Raw genomic sequence first — 18,386 nt, 5'->3', positions numbered from 1 at the left:
ACCATTATGGTGGAAATTAATTTTCAGAGCAACTGGGAGAACTTATATTAAATTGTAGCAAGCATTGATCGACACACTTGGTGGTTGGACTTCATTAACCTGGCACAAAATTGTGGCTCTTCCTATATCCCAGAGCATTATGTTGTTACTTTAATACCTCCACCATATGCCACAAGCATACTTTCTGTTGGATAGCAGCCACTCCTTGACCTTGATCCTTCCGCCAAGCCATACCAAGACCCCAGATTTTATCTTTTCGTCTGAACACACCCATTCCTCCAGACCCTGTCATTTAAACGGCTCACTCACAAGCCCAGGACCCCGATTATACCTTTGACCTATGCACTGCCTACCCCGACCTCATTTAAGTCCCAGAAAGCACTATTTGCTTGACCATAATGTGAACGGCATTAAAGTTGAGCTGGTGGACTAGTGCACTGAAATATGATGGAAGCAATCATTAGCACTTTATAACAATGCCCGCCTTGTTACTCAGAACTCCTTCAAGAAATGTTTTTTTACATTTATTTTCATGTTACATCTCTTTCCTTAAGTTTTCATTTAATTTTTATCGCTCTTTTTCCTCTGTGTGTTTTTCTATTTTAAAATTTCCACGTCTGAAATTAATCTCCAGATTGTAAGTTGCAATTGTTTTCCTATGATTACTCTTTTGATTAAGGCCATAGTAAATAAAATAAACAATGCTTTAGAAACTTGTGTTATGGCATTACAGCAAGTACCTACTATGGATTCAGCTGAATTATCATTTCATTCACATGTGTTTTAGTCAGCACAAAGATAGCTGAAAGCAAGATTCCCAATTCTTCATCAAAAATATCTACATGTTCCTGAGCCAAAAGATGTTTTGTTTCAGCCTGAGTGGTGGCTTCTGCAGAAGGATTCATTCACCAATTAACACACAACAAGCTTGATTATATTTTAAGTTTATTATAACCTCTATGCCAAAAGCTGGTCTAAACCATCCACCTTTTTATCTAAGTAAGGGTTAGTTCTTGAACTACAGTTCTGATAGATACTTATCTACCTTGTGACTGGAGCTACTGACCAAATAAACAACATTTTTAAAAATTAGATGAAAATGTATTTTAACTAGCTGTTAACTAGCTGGCAAGGGGCCGCAAGTAAAAAGCATAATTTCATCATTTCCATTAAAAGAGTAACAGTGAATATAAATTGATGATTTTAGTAGATGCATTGTAATAGATTACCTTCTACTACTTTAGGTTACCCAAATCAGTCATGCAGATAATTAATACTTTAAATGATTTCCTGACACCACAGATATGTGATTCATTTTAAGACCTTTTGCATGTGATGCGTTTACATTAACTCCAAATAACAGATCGCTTAGTCATCAGGTTATCTTCTGACGGTGGAGTTCTGCCTGAGTAGTTTATATGCTTCAAATAGATAACTTATAGAACACATGCAATTGAAAACTTAAGAACTATTAAAAGGCTTGACCTTACTGTGTCAAATGTTGTTATCTCTAGTTGTGCAACATAGTTTTAATTTGTTGGCTTTAATGCACTAATCTGTTTTATCTTACGTGTGCAACGTTTTAAATGTGAAAGCTTCTCTGAAGCAACTGCTTTAATCAGAGATCTTTCAGCATACAAATTACCAGAAGAAAATGAGGTGCCTAATACCTTTGATGACTTAACACTATAATTCATAGTAGCCCTTCACTTTAGAAGTAAATATTCATAAAGCAGGCCAACGTATTTCCCTCACGAGTGAATCTGCAGATGCTGGAAATAAATAAAAACACAAAATGCTGGCAGAACTCAGCAGGCCAGACAGCATCTATGGGAGGAGGTAGTGACGATGTTTTGGGCCAAAACCCTTCATCAGGAGTCATATTGCCCTGCCCTATTAAGGAATACATTGCTTATTGTCTAACACTCAGACTAGAGCAATGGAAATTTCTCTTGAATGCGAACAACAGATCCTTTGCTGGCTTGATGTGAACAAAACATTTACAAACCCATCAAGAAAGCAGTTTCTTTTGACAGTCAAAATTTGTGGTGATAGGTTGATAATAGAATTTCTGATATTTTGCAGTGAAAACTGGTGATTAGTGAATTTTAAGATGATATTATTGCTATCAGACAACACACACAAAATGCTGGTGGAACACAGCAGGCCAGGCAGCATCTATGAGTAGAAGCACTGTCGACATTTCGGGCCGAGACCCTTCCTTATTATTCCTTATTATTTCCAGTTCCTGACGAAGGGTCTCGGCCGGAAATGTCAACAGTGCTTCTCCTTATAGATACTGCCTGGCCTGCTGTGTTCCACCAGCATTTTGTGTGTGTTATTTGAATTTCCAGCATCTGCAGATTTCCTCATTATTGCTATCAGCTTGTTTTTGATGATCAAGTTTTCTGTTTTGACCTGGAGTGATCAAATATGCATTGACATTTCTTGAGCAATTCATTGTAGCTTCACTTTCAATATCTTACTGGTGTTGTGAGTGCCCATGTTTCAGTAGATAAATACTTGTGTTATCATTTTTCATATTCCTAAATTTCTATGGTTGGAGAGCTAACAGTATTCCTCATGGTCCTTACTTTGCTATTGAAAGCCTCAGTCAGAAGCCTTAGAGGATTACTGAATCAGAACCCTTCAAGAAGCCCTCATAATCTGAACATAAGAACATAAGAAATAGGAACAGGAGTAGGCCATCTGTCCCATTGAGCCTGCTCCGCCATTCAATAAGGCCATGGCTGATATGGCCATGGACTCATCTCCACCTACCTACCTTTTCCCCTTAACCTTTAATACCCCTACTATGCAAAAATCTATCCAACCTTGTCTTAAATATATTTACTGAGGTAACCTCCACTGCTTCATTGGGCAGAGAATTCCGCAGATTCACCACTCTCTGGGAAAGCAGTTCCTCTCATCTTCATCCTACATCTACTCTTCCGAATCTTGAGTATATGTCCCCTAGTCCTGGTACTGTGTTCTTCTCTAATAATAAACAATTAATTTCTTTTGCAACCATATTCAAACCTCAAGTAAGAGACCAGCAGGTATTGCTTGAGACTATCAAAGAGGTTGACAAAATTGTCATACGAAATAACACAATTAATTACATGGTACAAAGTTCCTCTGTTTATTTGAAGGGAAATTAATAAACTGAGTTGCAGAATGTTAAATAACATTTGCTTCGTCTGTTGCTGTTTCAGATCTCCTCTCCTGTTTCAGTTATAAACAGTGACATCCGATCTAAAAAGATTGCTGTGATAAGTGATGTTTGTGAGTCCATGAAACAGCAACTTTTGGTCCTAGTGGAGTGGGCCAAATACATCCCAGCTTTCTGTGAGCTAGCACTGGATGACCAGGTTTGGAACATTTGTTTTAGTACAAATTGATAATAATTCTTTAAAAAGTGGAGTGGATAGCTGCAGTACTGTGCAAACCTAATATTCATCACCCAAAGAGTAGGAAGAGGTGGGGTAACATTACGTAAAGCACTAACTAGGTGAGATGAGTGCAGTACAAGAGCAAGAACATGCTTTTCTGTGACCAGTGCAATGGTGAACTGATAGGGGATGCATTCTGGAGTGAAGGTGCGTCTCAGATTTAATAGTTTGCTCGGTTTGCTTCAATACATATTTAGAAGAAAAATGAAAATGTTATGTAATCATAATCCCTAATAAAATACATAATTGCAGAATAGGAAGGAAAATATGAGGCATTTATCTCACATCAGTCTGTTTCTCAGTCTTCATTCTTCTATATGAATCCATCTATCAGAGTAACACTTTGCTGGGGTCCTGCACCAGTTGGCTGTGAGACCTGAGGGCCACAAACCTACCATGTATAATATTTTGAGGCCAATGCAACTGGAAGATCTGAGGGTCCATGGAGAGCATCAGAATAGAGTGGAGTCAGATTGCAAGGAGATGCAGATGTAGGATTGAAATACCACAACAGAGAACAGGCAATCATGCAAGATTCTTAATGGCTGGACAACCCAGCAGTGGCTCTAAATAATGCAGAACTCTGCTTACCAGATGCTTTCACTGTTAATGTTTATAAGTCATGTATCCATAATTTGAAAAAAAATGTGCAAGTAGCATGTCTAGCGTCCTTTATGTTACCTTCATGAAGGACTGAAGTGGAATTTATGGGAGCACGTTTTACATGCACAAAATGTGTGATTATGTTTAGCTGGTAGATTTGATGTAAGAATCTGTTGTGCAGTGCTTAAAACTATATTACAGTTTTCAGCCCCAGAATTTTTGGGGGCATCTTAGAGATGTGAAGATGATGCGTTGTGTAAAACAAGAAAATGTGGGGAAGGTTTTCATAAAAATTCTGCAGTTAAAAGAAAGGGAATATATTTTGAAATCTGTGAGAATTTAGGGTGTGAGAAGCTGACATCCCAAATGAGCAGATGAAAACTATCAAATTATCGAACCCTGGAATCCAGTGGTGAAAATCCATGGTATTCACTGGTTGTGTGCATGATGGGAAGTTTATTAACATCCTCTCCCTACAGACTAAATGCAGCACACCACACCATTTGTTCCAAGATGTACCCAAAGAGTGTACCCAAAGAGTGTGCCTCTAAGACAATGCAGAATAGGGAAATCCCTGCAATATGTAAAGTAGAAAAGTGACAGCTAAGGAAGTTCTAACTAGGAGAAAGTCAAAATTACAGTGACCACAATACACCCGACTTACTTCCAAAGAAAACTTCTCCTGAAAATGCATTGCTGGAAAATCCATTGCCTGTCACAATTAGAATGTTGCCTTGAACATCACCAGATGTTCTCACATTTGAAAACAATGAATGTAAACTATCTTGAAGAATATGATAACTTTGCAATATGCTTCTGATGTTTATTAATTGCGGGATATGGTCAATTAGAGCGGACATATTCATATGGATAATAAACTCAAACTCCTTCCTTTTTTTCTCCCCTCTCCAATGATGCTGACTTCCAAATTCATTCACATTTTTGTAAAGAAATACCAATAGTACCCTCAATATTTTCTCACACTTGGCAGGAGTAGTACTGATAAAGGCCTAGGAAACGATGGTTCCCTAGGAGCTTTCTCAACCAGGAAATACGTGTGCCTTATGGAAGAAGCTGAACATGGATGAAATAACCAAAAAGGAGACTTAGGAAAACTAAAATGTAGCTTCAGGTAATACTAACCTGTCAATTGCACTGTTAACATTAAAATCTAACAACGGAAGCAAAATGAGTCTCATTGACATTCTTCTTTGGAATAAATAGTTAAGCATTTTGTTGTTGTACACAACACCTTTACCATTTTGACGTTACATTTTAAACATTTGTGAGAAACATTAACACTGGACAAACATAGTATTAAGTCACTAATTGTTACACATATCATTTTTTGAAAACCTCAGCATTTTTTTATTTTGAAGGACCACCTAACGTTTGTTCCATGAAATTTATGTTACTAGTTCCAAAGGAGCACAAATAATTTAATCTAGTTTAAATTTCAGTAATAAGTTCCTTTGCTTTATCAGGCCCACCCACACATCAAGCTAAGTCATTTCATAATAGTTACTATGCATGCTTTTATACTGAGTTATTAGTGTTCATGTGTCCAAGAAACAAAAATACAGTCAGAGGTTTTGCGGTCTCCCTTGTTACTTTGGTTACATGAATAGAACACCACAGCTTACAGACAGGCATAAAAGTTTATTAATCCTTTCTAACATTTTTGGTCAAATATACTCTCAGTGGCTGTACCTAATAAAGTGGCCACTATCTGTGTGTTCCATAGTCTTCTGCTGCTGTAGCCCATCCACTTTAAGGTTTTACGTGTTGTGTATTCAGAATTGCTCTTCTGCAGGCCACTGTTGTAACATGTGCTTATTTGAATTACTATCGCCATCTTGTCAGCTTGAACCAGACTGCCATTACCCTTTGATCTCTCTCATTAACAAGGCTTTTTCACCCAGAGAACTGCCACTCACTGGATGTTTTTGTGTTTTGCACACCATTCTCTGTAAACTCTAGAGACTGTTGTGTGTGAAAATCCCAGGTGATGAGTACACAAACAACCCCATTTGGCACCAACAATCTTTCCTGTACCTAATAAAGTGGCAGTGAGTGCATAATGCCTATAATAAATGTCATTTTCTCTGGTCTTACCCATCCAACACTGTGCTGGACAAGAAATGCATTTCTAGCTCAGTTCAAAATGAATTACTGACTGAACAAATAAAATACAACCCCATACAAAAACTTCAGATAGATCATACTTATGTGCATGAGGATGTACAGCATATATTATGCCCAGTTTCAAAATGGGGTTCCATTACTATATCATTAAGCATCACCACATCACTATGAAAGGAACACATTAAAACAGATGATGAGAGGACCTTGCCGGATGAAAGAGCATGCTGTGAGAACACCATGATTTTGTCAATGCATAAGTATGTTCCTCTGCAGTCATGGGTCAATCACTAAAACCATAGTTCAATCTGAGTCAGTATTTTTGATAGAAGGAACATTGCTAAGGAGCATAAATTGGAACAGATAAGCTGCAATTGATATGATTTGTTTTCCAAGAGCCAACATAGTGGTGTTTTAGCATGGATTATTTTAAGTGCAGTTCCTTTTCTGACTTGTGCACTTTTAATAGAAAGTTGAGACGTGGGTTTGACTTTGGTGCAATGGAAGAAAATGGCTAAAAAAAAGCTGTGAAACCATTCCAAGCTACCAAACTGTTTACCCATTTGGAATAGACCTTGTTTGCAGCATACTTTTCCATCTTAGAAATATCAGATTTCCATCAGCTTGTGCTTGGTCTGACATTTCATTGGATCACAACATAATCTCCATTTAACCCCATGTAATTCCCATTACATCTGTAATGTCCTTGATAAACCAAAGAAACAAAAGATTATCTATAACAGCCTTAAAATTCTCCATCAGCTTTTTCAGAAACAGTTTTGATTTCCTGAACTATTTGTGAGAAAACATTTTCTGATTTCAATATTAAATTTGCTAGCTCTCATTTTACCTGCCTAGTTATTAGGTGGACTGAAAAACTATTCAAGAATTGAAAATGAAATTAATTCTTGATTGTATGTGTATTAAAGGGGATCAATGAAATGTTAAGTTGCAAGATTCTCTGATTTATTTAATAATCAGAAAGTTGTGATTTGAGAAAATGTGATCAATATTACTCTTGGATTGATTTGAGTAGGTTGCCTTGCTACGAGCCCATGCTGGGGAACATTTACTGCTTGGAGCTGCCAAACGTTCCATGATGTACAAAGATGTTCTGCTCTTAGGTAAAATAATTACTTTTAATATACTTTTTTGAATGAGACATTTGTGAAATAAAAAGTCAGTTCAGAACATTGTAGGAATATCCCTGAAATCTGTGCTGCTTCCTTTCATCTTTAAAGGAAATGACCACATCATTCCACGCAATTGTCCGGAGCTGGAAATAAGCCGTGTTGCAACGAGAATTCTAGATGAACTAGTTCAGACGTTTCAGGAGATCCAAATAGATGACAATGAATATGCTTGCTTAAAAGCCATTGTCTTCTTTGATCCAGGTAGGTCATCAGAGTCACATGCAACAGAACCGAGTGGGTCAATATTAATATCTGTTTTGAAGATTATCAATAACAGAGCAATTTGTATATTGTTGAGATTTACATTGTTATTCATTTAATGCCAGAAACTAAGAAGGTGACAGTTGAATATTCTGCAAGACAGCCATGTAGTCTTGAAAGCATTCCTCCCTTGGTGTTTTTACTATTTGCATTATGTTCTTCAATGATTGCTTCCTTGTAGGTTGTTTGTCAGTATGATAGGAGGCTATCTCTACATAATGACGTTTAATGTCATAATGTCATAAAATAATAATTCATAGCTGATTATTGAAAAGTATATCTGTAAATGTTATTTATGTAGTATATCAAATATAAGATAAGAAAGGTATTTCTATGAACCTGTTAATTCCCCTTAACTAAATCAATAAAATAAAAACTTTTTAAAAAGAAAAATATTTTAATAAAGCTCAGCTGTGTATGAGTGTTACCAGAAATGTAGGTAAAATTACACCCTAAGTTTCTAATTAGATATTTATGAATGTGGACATCATATATCCAAGAATAGAGTGAATCAATACCACCAGAGGACTTCCTTCATACATTTCTGTTTACTAGATTTTCATAGCCCAAATTTGTCCCTCAGAGTTCCATAGCTTCTAGAGGTCTCCGACTATAGGATCACCAACATTCAGAATATCTGTTTCCAGTCTCCCACTTCCTGCCTGCACCACACTAACCTTGTAATTGGTGGGGGGGGGGGGGGCGGGGGAGGAAATGTCAAAGACCACCTACAGACTATGACAACCAGGCTAGAAATTGGTAAGTTGAGATTTCAACTGAGCTTTTGTTTTTTTTCTTCCTTGGGATACAGTAGGGTGCTCTACAAGATCACCTACCAACAAATACAGTATGTCCATAATCCGTCAGAGTTGTAAAATTAAATGTTTGGCACTCTTTCTAGTATGGGTTGCTGACACTGGTGTTGAAGGAGAGATGTAAGAATATTCTGGACAATAACTGCAGTAACCCAGCACTAAACAGAGGGGCAAGATGTGTACTGCATCTGACCCCTCAGCTCAATATGACTGAGCTCTTTCCATGATTTCAAGACAGAACCCAGCAGCAGAAATAAGGTCAGATGTACTGGGCAGTTTGTAGGCAAAGAAATAACAGCTTAATATATGCAACATAAGCACAGAAACATGAATGCCAAGCTATGGGCATTAAATAACTGTACTCATCATTGTAAGAGCAGAAACTTTGCATCATTATTAAGTTTTCACTGATTGGTGAAGCTAGTACTTCCAAAGAACTAAATTAGTCAGTCATCTGCTATATAATGTAACATTAATGGACAGTGCTTAAGACCCTATATCATTTGTAAGTAGTCCAAACAGTCCTGATGCAGGATTTCGACCGAAATGTAATTAATTCCTATCCTCCCACAGATGTTGTTGGACCTGCTGAGTTCTTCCTGTGGGTTGTTTGTTAGTCCAAACAAAAGATACATTTAGAACAACATTAAAACTCTAAAACTAGCATGCCATCTTTCAGTCAGAACATCCACCATTCCCCACTGAATGGGTAGGTAGAGGAATGTTACTCTCAAGTTTATTAGATGAACAAGGGTCAACAAGTTTTCCAAATTTGATTTATTCCTTACTACTTGAGGTTTTCTCAAGAGCTTAGCCAACCTTTCTGGTGAATAAATGAGCCATATATAATGTAAAATTTACAGGTTCCTTTCATAGTCTTTCTGTGTTAGATGATCTCAGATGGAGGAAGCAAGGTGTCATTAATTCTTCTGAGTTTGATTCAACTCCTGATCATTATCCAAGTGACCTGTACTAGCTAAGGCTCGAACAATTCCAAGACCAATTCAGGCTTGAATTTATGTTAATCTGCATTTATATAACTTTCAAGTACACACTGCCTTGGTTCATATTGATTAATGAACACTTGTTTAAGGTAACAAGGAATAAGTGTTACCTATTCATGTAAGTTCTTGAGAAGCAACAGGAAGACTTAGAAGAAGGGAAGTCAGAGCTTTGCTGTCCTCATTCTATTGGCAAAAAGTCAGAGTACAATTGAAATCAAACAAAGATTTAGGCTTGAACTTTCCCAAGAACTACCCTTCCACTAACACAGTGACTTCATAAAGATGCAATACACACCCTGTTAAATCATGTAAACTAACTAAGGCACATTTAATGGAGCCAAAACAGTTCCAAGGAAACTCAGCCAATTCTTAATTTTTTGAAGGGTATAGACATAAAACGGGATTTATTCCTTTGATGTGGTACTTGTCTCTGGCCCAAGTGCAACAGTTTGCTATAGATTTGAAATCTTGATGGGGAAAGCTTTGATAAGGGAATTTAAATTTTGCTGCAGACATTTTTTTAATGTTTGTGGCAATGCTTCAGATATCAATGTCCATTATGTCAACTCATATTGATGTGACCAATCTAGCATTGCTTTTGCAGTCCTGGCCATTTGCATTCTGAAAAATGCAAGAACAATATCCTGTAATGTCATACTGTAATAGTCCAATTACCTTAAATAAAATGTTTAATATGGTTCACATTTTTATAAGTCAGATTATCTCTCCTTTTTAACAATAGATTATAGGCAAGGAAATGAGTGGTATAATGCAGCTTTGAAATGATGAATTAATTCCTATCCACAGATGCCAAGGGCCTCAGCAACCCTGCCAAAATCAAGCGCATGCGGTTCCAGGTACAAGTCAGTTTGGAGGACTATATTAACGACAGACAGTATGACTCTCGCGGTCGATTTGGAGAGCTGCTGCTATTGCTTCCTACTCTACAGAGTATCACCTGGCAAATGATAGAGCAAATTCAATTTGTCAAACTCTTTGGGATGGCTAAGATTGACAACCTGCTTCAAGAGATGCTTCTGGGAGGTGAGAAGCCATTTTAAGCAAAATGTATAATTAGGTTTGTCCCTAAAAAACTCAAGTTAAATCAAAGAATAATAAAACTCATGTTAAAGCAAAGGATAATATTTAAATTAATATCCTTTTTAAAAGAATGTTTTATTCGAAGTTAACTTGGTGCTTCATTTTGCTAAAACTGATGTCTAAGTTCGGCATTTGATACAAACACAGAAACCATGGGTTATTTTCCACTCAGTTCTAGAGATAATTCACCATCATATTGACAGCCCCTGAAATAACTCTCTGTATATAATAATTTCCCTGTGTTTTTAATTGTCCTGTTAAATTTATGTAAGTAATCTAAATATTTTTTGCAAGTTTGCCTTGTTGGCCTTTTTTCCAGATTCTTATACATTTTTTGTTCTTCAGGTACTGCAAATGAAACACCACATACACACCACTCACTACATCCTCACCTGGTCCAGGAACACCTGGCAACGAATGTAATTGTGGCCAGTGCAATGCCTGCTCCAGTACACAATGGACAGATCTGTGAGTATTAACCAATGTTATCCAAAACCTGAAATTACTGTGCTAATACTTGGCTTTTGTTTCATAATTCAAACTACCATGCCCTGTTCTAATGTGACAAAATTCCAAATAGGAAGGGTAAATAGTTAGCTTGTACCAATGAAACTACTAATATTTTTAAGCAAGCACAACCACAGTTAGGACTTAGATTTGTATTTCCTCTCATTAATGAGAGAACAACCATTCTCTGCCTTACATTTCTAGCAACTGTGAACTCAAACTTTATTTGCCTATACCCTAATCTGTGATTTGGTCAAGGGTTTGGTCCACAGCAAGAGGGAGCACTCTATCTATGAGACCATGTAAAAAGTAGACAGGGGGCTGATTTTCAGCCCTTATATCACATTTACATGAGAAGAGCAGGATGAGTATTCCATTAATCCACAATCCAGAATGTCTTCAGTTGGATTAATACTACTGCAACGTTCTATTTATGTGTGACATAAATGCATTTAAGTACTTGCTTACGTTGCCAGATGTTCCTTTGGAAATTTAAGATTTTTTTCTTGTTTTTTCATATATGTATGTCACAGCTACACCTGAAACTCCTCTACCATCTCCTCCTGGAGGGTCAGCATCAGAGCCATACAAACTAGTAGCAGGCTCGGTACCATCAGTATCAAAGCCACCAACATCCATTCCAAAACAGGAGGTAATTTAACATCTCATCTGCACCAATGGGAAGCATTTCACGGCAAACTTACTAAATAACTAACTATACTGAGCTTCTACGCCAAGAGGACTGCATAATGAGAAGGTTATTTTAATGAGAATTATATTCTATTTTTACTGAGTGATGCAAATGAATCCAAAGGGTAAAGTTAAGATAAATGTTTAATTTACTGTCACTAAAATATTGTACCTTTGTGTTTTCAAGAGTCAGCTGTGGAAACATTAGTTCGATTCATTTAATTATCTAGTTCTTTTTCTGTGAAATGACAATTATTTCTTGCATCTTAAGGGTTGATTTTAGAGTCAAAGAGTCATACAGCAAAGGAACAGGCCCTTCTGCCTAACTGGTCGATGTCAATCAAGATTCCAATCTAAGCTCATCCAATTTACCCTCATTTGATACCTATTCCTGCATACTTCCCTACCCACGTACATTTTAACTATGGTTTTAACTGTTGATTCTAACTATATTTTAACTATATCTGCTGAGGTTAGAGCATAGGGGAGGACTTATGACTGACTAAACTAGCAAAGGGTTCAGACCAAGTTCCAAATGCTCCTGCTATCTCATAGCTTAACTGGAACAGTTCAGGATAGCTATTAATTGAAGGCAGATGCAGGATTCATATCCAAAGATCACAATATGACATTTCATCAGCAGCCATTACTGATTTAATTGAAAATTTAGAGTGCAAATGCAGAAACTAACGGGGTAGTAAAGCAGCCTGGATGGGATATCCTTCTAAATTGAAACCCTTCTCCTACAACTTCAATTCCTTTCCAATCCAATTTGTAGTCTATACCTTCATTCAATACCTATCTTATCAGGAATCTTACCAGACCCCTGTCTTACTGGTCTCACTGGCCAGCTCAATCATTACTTCCATTGGTCTTGGATATAGCCCAGCTCTGAAATACTTCATAAAGTGCAGAGTTACTAAAAGGCTTAACTTGCAGTCAAGCCACACCTGCATAACATCCCCTCTACTCTATACATGGCTCAGGCTAAAATCAACCCTTGACTTTTACCATTGAATCTTATTGTATGAATTCAAGTTATAGTAATGAAAATACAAATAAACTACAGATGCTGGGAATCTGAAATAAAACCAGAAAATGTTGGATATATTCAGATGGACAAGCAGCATCTGTGGAGAAAGAAAGTGAGTTAACATTCCAAATTGATGGCTTGACGGCAAAAAAAGGACACAAATCAGAACCAAATATATCTAACGTTGCAGAAAAGCAAGAGGAGTGGAGAGAACACTAGAAACATTAGGGTGGAGAGCAAGAGGTGCTGAATGACAAGGGTGGTGGTAATGCAGGGTGAGAGAGCAGTGAATCACCAATGATCAATCTGGAGGAGTTGTAAAAGAACAGAAAGTGGAGGGTATAAAACAATTCTAAAACTCTATGACATAGTTCATTGCAATTGCTGGAAATATGAAATTAAAATATGTTTCTATTTAAATCTCCTCCATACATTAATAGACTATGATTAACAATTTGTAAGTAGTCTGGTTTCTAAGGTTTCTAGTTCTGATTAAAGTCATCAATTTGTAATGTTCTCTATCTCAGATGTTAACTACCCTGCCCAGTATTTCCAGCAATTTCTGTTTTTATTATTTCAAAAATAGTTTCATGTCTTGACACACTCAAGGAATCGGATGTGATCAAGCAGTAGAACTAGATACAAACTGGATTTTGACATAAACTCAGGGTGAATTTGTAAGGTTTGGGGTCAAAATGTTGCTTTTCATCTTCAATGGAGCCTCAACTCACTTATCTCTCTGAATGTTTATCATCTAATATTTATGGTTTTATAATATTTTGGGTTTTTCTATAACTTCATATCTTTTGTCCCTTCCTTCTTTTATTTAGTGTATATACCTGCGCCATATTTTTACATTTCCCTTGAAACCATTTCAGTAAGTCAAATTTATGTAGATGTACATATTAGAAAATAGATTTCGTGAAGATTATTTAAAGGTCTTAAAATATTTGAAGAAGAATCACTTAGGCTACAGTGGTGATAATCCTATCAAAATGTTTAAAGAAAACTACAGTTTTATTTAAACAATAAAAGGTAAAACTGAAGTAAGAATGCATGCAATATGTGTATCTTGCATGCTGTATGAGAGTCTCGCATCCATTTTATACCTGTTATACTTAATTGAACTAACAATTTCCCTTGCCTTCAAAACCTTGCTTCTTCCACATAATAATCACAAAAGCATTTAGAACAGAAAGATAAAGAGATCATCCTCTAATATTATGACAGTGACCATTCTTCTAAAGTACTTTTAGAGTAAGGTGTAATTCAGAATGCCCTGCCTTTGTGAAAAGTCCTTTATAATTCAAAGTTTTTTTTTCTTTTCCCTTAATTATGTTGTTTTGGAAGGAATGTTTCTAAAGGCACTTCCTTCAAGGCTGTTGTTTCAGTACAGAATCGTGGAAATTCTATATAAATATAATTGACTTAGGGAATCAATAATTGTTCCAAAGACTGCTTCCATGCTCAGGCAAGTTATCTGCAGTTACAGATGTTTGCTGCAGTGCCAACTAAAAATAAGATTTTATGCAACACTGATATTAATGCACACATACTGTATATTTGCAAGCAATAACAAATGTAAGATTTTTAAAAGCCCATAAGTATATTTTTGGAAAAATATGAGAAGCCTTGTCATTGTGTAACACATACTCAACCAATTTTATCATTTGAATTAATGCAAGCTCAGTTTTATAACTCAGCACTACTTTGAGTGACAAACTGGCACGGCTTGGAATGTCTATCTCCACTAACATGAATTCAAATGCTATTAAATTCAAGGTGCACTACCTCAGACATATTTCAATTAAGAGACACACCCTCTGATAAATCTAATTAAGTAGGTCTTCTGTTTTCTCTGTCCTACAATTTTTAAATGAGAATTGTTTCTATCTACTAATAATGAGCCAATGAGAATGTGTTCATAGTTTACTTTCAGTTTGTTGGGATACATCATTTAAAGCAAATTCTACCTGTAATAGAGGTATAAAATGTGAAAATTTACAGAAGTTCTTTGCTTAAGCAGATGCATAAATTATTAATAAATCCAAATATTGTTATTTTACTGATTCAAAGCCAGGCTGCAAGGGCTATTTAGATATGATAAATTCAGGGAGATTGTGCTGTGAACTCCTTCATCTATAAGCAGAACTTAAGTGTTCTAGTATATTTATTTAAAAAAACAAATTTTATATCAAAAAAAATTATTTTATTCTTATATAAAGAAGTCCCCAAAATCACATGAAATAAATTGTCCTTGTTTATTCTGGGATAATTTTTAGTCCCTCTTAAAATACAGAGGACTTATCTGAATAAGAAGATGTTCATTGGTTTGTAAAGGACATGCTAAGGTACACAGTTTATAATGTAATAAGTAAGAGAACACTAAAGCATTCTCCTTGATCCACCATGTTGCAAAATGTTGATCTCTGCAAAACTTAAATATCAGTTTCTCAAAGTTTCTCAAGCAATTTTGCTACACTGCATAGTAACCATTAGTGATCCAGAGTCAATTCAACCTTAGCTGGACAATCTGATGGCTGACCAGACTTTGTCAGGAGATAGCATTAACACATTGAGCAAACTCTGTAAAAAAAAAGCTGATTGATTGCAGGACTGAATGAATGTACTGAAGCTAGGATCTAGGGCAACTTCCACAATCAAAATTCATTAAAGATATACATAGACACTAAAGATCAAAAAATAATGTCAGGCCTCTGAATTATTATTCTAAATCTACATCAAAGCAACCGCATAGATACTAGGTGCCTTCTGTCTTGACAATCAATAGGTATGCTCTGCTCTGACAGTACCGATATTCCAAAGCAGCATGATGAGCTGATATTCCAACTGACCTACTGTGCCATGATGTGCCACTCTACAATACCTTAAGAAACTTATAACTCAGTGCACTTTGATATTCTGAGGAGCGGTGGACTCCCACTGAAGGTTGCAATCTAATGAAGAATGAGGAAGATCCCATGATGAGGCTGGCATTTAAAACAAAACAATCCAATCATAATTCTTTACATATATACTGCCAATTCAAGTTAATTCAGGAATTCTCAGTTTTCAAAAGCTTTCTGAAGGGTAACATCTTGCCCATATTTTAGCAAAAACAATGTTTGAGTATGTGAACCTATTCACATGATGCAACAGCTTTGTCTTTCAATGTGTTTGTTTTGCATTTCAGTTAGATAGAAATGTTCTTATTTTCAATGTCTCTGATGCAAATATGATGCATTTACTACAAATCACAATTCTGTTATCAAGGGTTGATATCCCAACAGGTTTAGTGACATTTATTTTGGCCTTTACTTGTTTGTAATACATGTGCCTGTAGTAAACCATTAACAGACTGGTCACTACAAATTTTGCACTTCCTATTTTTTGAATTACTTCAGTACTTTCAGCAACTGGGTGTTCTTCACTCGGTCATAACTGCCAGGGGCTCAAAAATGTTTAAAAGAAAATAATTCTTGATATAACTGTGGTCAAGTAGCATTTATTTGTATATAATAAATAAAACTAATGTTGCTAATTACTTTACTCTAATATGGGTGTAATTTTTCTTGTAACTATGACATTATTATCATAAATAATGTTGATGATTAATGACAATTAAGACATTAATGATAGTTCTTTAACATATCTGTACTCTATAATTTTTTGACTTTGCCATTTTCACTTTGCAAGGTATTTCCTTATTGGTATTTCTTTGCAAAAGAAAATGTTGCTGCAAGTCTCTGATAAATACTGCCTCATTACTCAATAGTGTAATTATTAATGTATTGTTGCCATTCTTTTAATCCTTGTAAAAACAGAAATAATAAATGAGATATTTTCTATGTTTTTAATTGTTTCTTGACTATTGTATCATTTTGTCTCAAGGACAATGCTTAGCAGTTGTACTAAATATAAAAAATGCTGATTATGCACAGCAGGTCAATCACCCTGCAGAATACAAAAGATCAATTAACATATCAGACTTAGACCATAAGATCATTAGACATAGGAGCAGAATTGAGCCATCTGGCCCATTGAATCTGCTCTGCCATTCAATAATGGCTGATCCTTTTCACTATCTCCTCCTTAACCCCAGTTCTTGACCTTATCCCCATATCTTTTGATGTCACGTCCAATCAAGAACCTATCAATCTCTCCCTTAAATACACCCAACGATCTGGCCTCCAAGCTGCATGTCGCAACAAGTCCCACAAATTCACCACCTTTTGGCGAAAGAAATTTCTCCACATCTCTGTTCGAAAGGGTGCCCTTTTATCCTGAGTCTGTGCCCACTTGTCCTAGAGGTTTAGAGTCCTCCCTTCTGAATGTTATTTGATTTTATTTTTAAATTATTTTATTGGTTTGTGCAATGTCTGGATTTGTGTAATTGTGAAAAATAGAGTTGTTAAAATGAACACTTCCTGTAAGATTCTGTAATATTTCTTCAATAGAAAAGATTGGAGCCACCAATACCATTAGAAATATAGACAGTGAGTGCAAGTTCCGAACTGAAAGTTATCATTAGCAATTACAACGTTCTTCAAAGCACTTTTCTACAACCAAGAAGGTTAGACCATAAGACTATAAGACATAGGAGCAGAATTAGGCCATTCAGCCCATTGAGTCTGCTCCACCATTCCCATATGGCTGATCCTGGATCCCACTCAACCCTTATCTTTTGATGCCTTGATCAATCAGGAAGCAATCAACTTTCACCTTAAATATATGCGTGGACTTGGCTTCCTCCACATTCTGTGGCACAGTATTCCACAGATTTACTACTCTCTGGCTAAAAAAAATTTCTCCTTACCTCTGTTCTAAAGGGTTTCCCCTTTATTTTGTGGCTGGGTCCAGTAGTTCTGGATACCCCCACCACAGGAAACATCCTCTCTACATCCATCCTATCTAGTCCTCTCAACATTCAGTAGGTTTCAATGAGATCACCCCTCCCCCACTAAATCCCCCGTATTCTTCTAAATTCCAGTGAGAACAGGCCCAAAGCTGTCAAAAACTCCTCAAGTGCTAACCCCTTCATTCCCAGGATCATCCTCGTGAGCTTCCTCTGGAATCTTTCCAATGACAACACATCCTTTCTGAGATATGGGGCTCAAAACTGTTGACAATTCTCCAAGTGTGACCTGACTAGTGTTTCATAAAGGCTCAGCATTATCTCCTTGCTTTTATATTCTATTCCCCTTGAAAGAAATGCCAATATTGCATTTGCCTTCTTTACCTTAAACTCAGCCTGTAAATTAAACTTCTGGGAATCTTGCATGAGGACTTCTAAGGCCCTCTGCACCTCTGATGTTTGAATATTATTGATCAGTAAACTGTAATAAATAAAATTAGTTTCAATGTGGTTCAATAATTTTCATTGGGAAGAAATCTACTATTCCTTTCAGTCTGTCACATATCTGTCAAAGACACAATATATCCCTCACTCCACCACTTCCATCAACCACATGATCAAAGTGGGGAACCTTAAAGCATAAATACAGAAAATGTCCAAAACACTTGACTAGAAAGCAGCATCTGTGGAAAAAAAAGAGTTAACTTTTCAGGTCAAAGCTCATCATCAA

General features: G+C 36.3%; 1 protein-coding gene across 9 annotated transcripts in view; it reads left to right on the top strand.

Moving 5' to 3' along the window:
• hnf4a (hepatocyte nuclear factor 4, alpha) overlaps nucleotides 1–16,653 on the top strand; it is a 175,630-nt gene extending 158,977 nt beyond the window's left edge. For all 9 annotated transcript variants that reach the window (XM_073061735.1, XM_073061737.1, XM_073061732.1 and 6 more), the window contains 6 exons: nucleotides 3,216–3,371; nucleotides 7,234–7,321; nucleotides 7,439–7,591; nucleotides 10,278–10,514; nucleotides 10,917–11,039; nucleotides 11,612–16,653. In XM_073061735.1, the coding sequence (XP_072917836.1) occupies nucleotides 3,216–3,371; nucleotides 7,234–7,321; nucleotides 7,439–7,591; nucleotides 10,278–10,514; nucleotides 10,917–11,039; nucleotides 11,612–11,739 (885 nt within the window). In that variant the 3' untranslated portion in view covers nucleotides 11,740–16,653. The remainder of the gene's footprint in view (nucleotides 1–3,215; nucleotides 3,372–7,233; nucleotides 7,322–7,438; nucleotides 7,592–10,277; nucleotides 10,515–10,916; nucleotides 11,040–11,611) is intronic.
• The last annotated feature ends 1,733 nt before the right edge of the window (nucleotides 16,654–18,386 follow it).

Source organism: Hemitrygon akajei, chromosome 11 (assembly GCF_048418815.1).
Source record: "Hemitrygon akajei chromosome 11, sHemAka1.3, whole genome shotgun sequence".
Classification (NCBI taxonomy): Eukaryota; Metazoa; Chordata; class Chondrichthyes; order Myliobatiformes; family Dasyatidae; genus Hemitrygon; species Hemitrygon akajei.
This window is presented reverse-complemented; position numbering and strand designations above follow the sequence as displayed.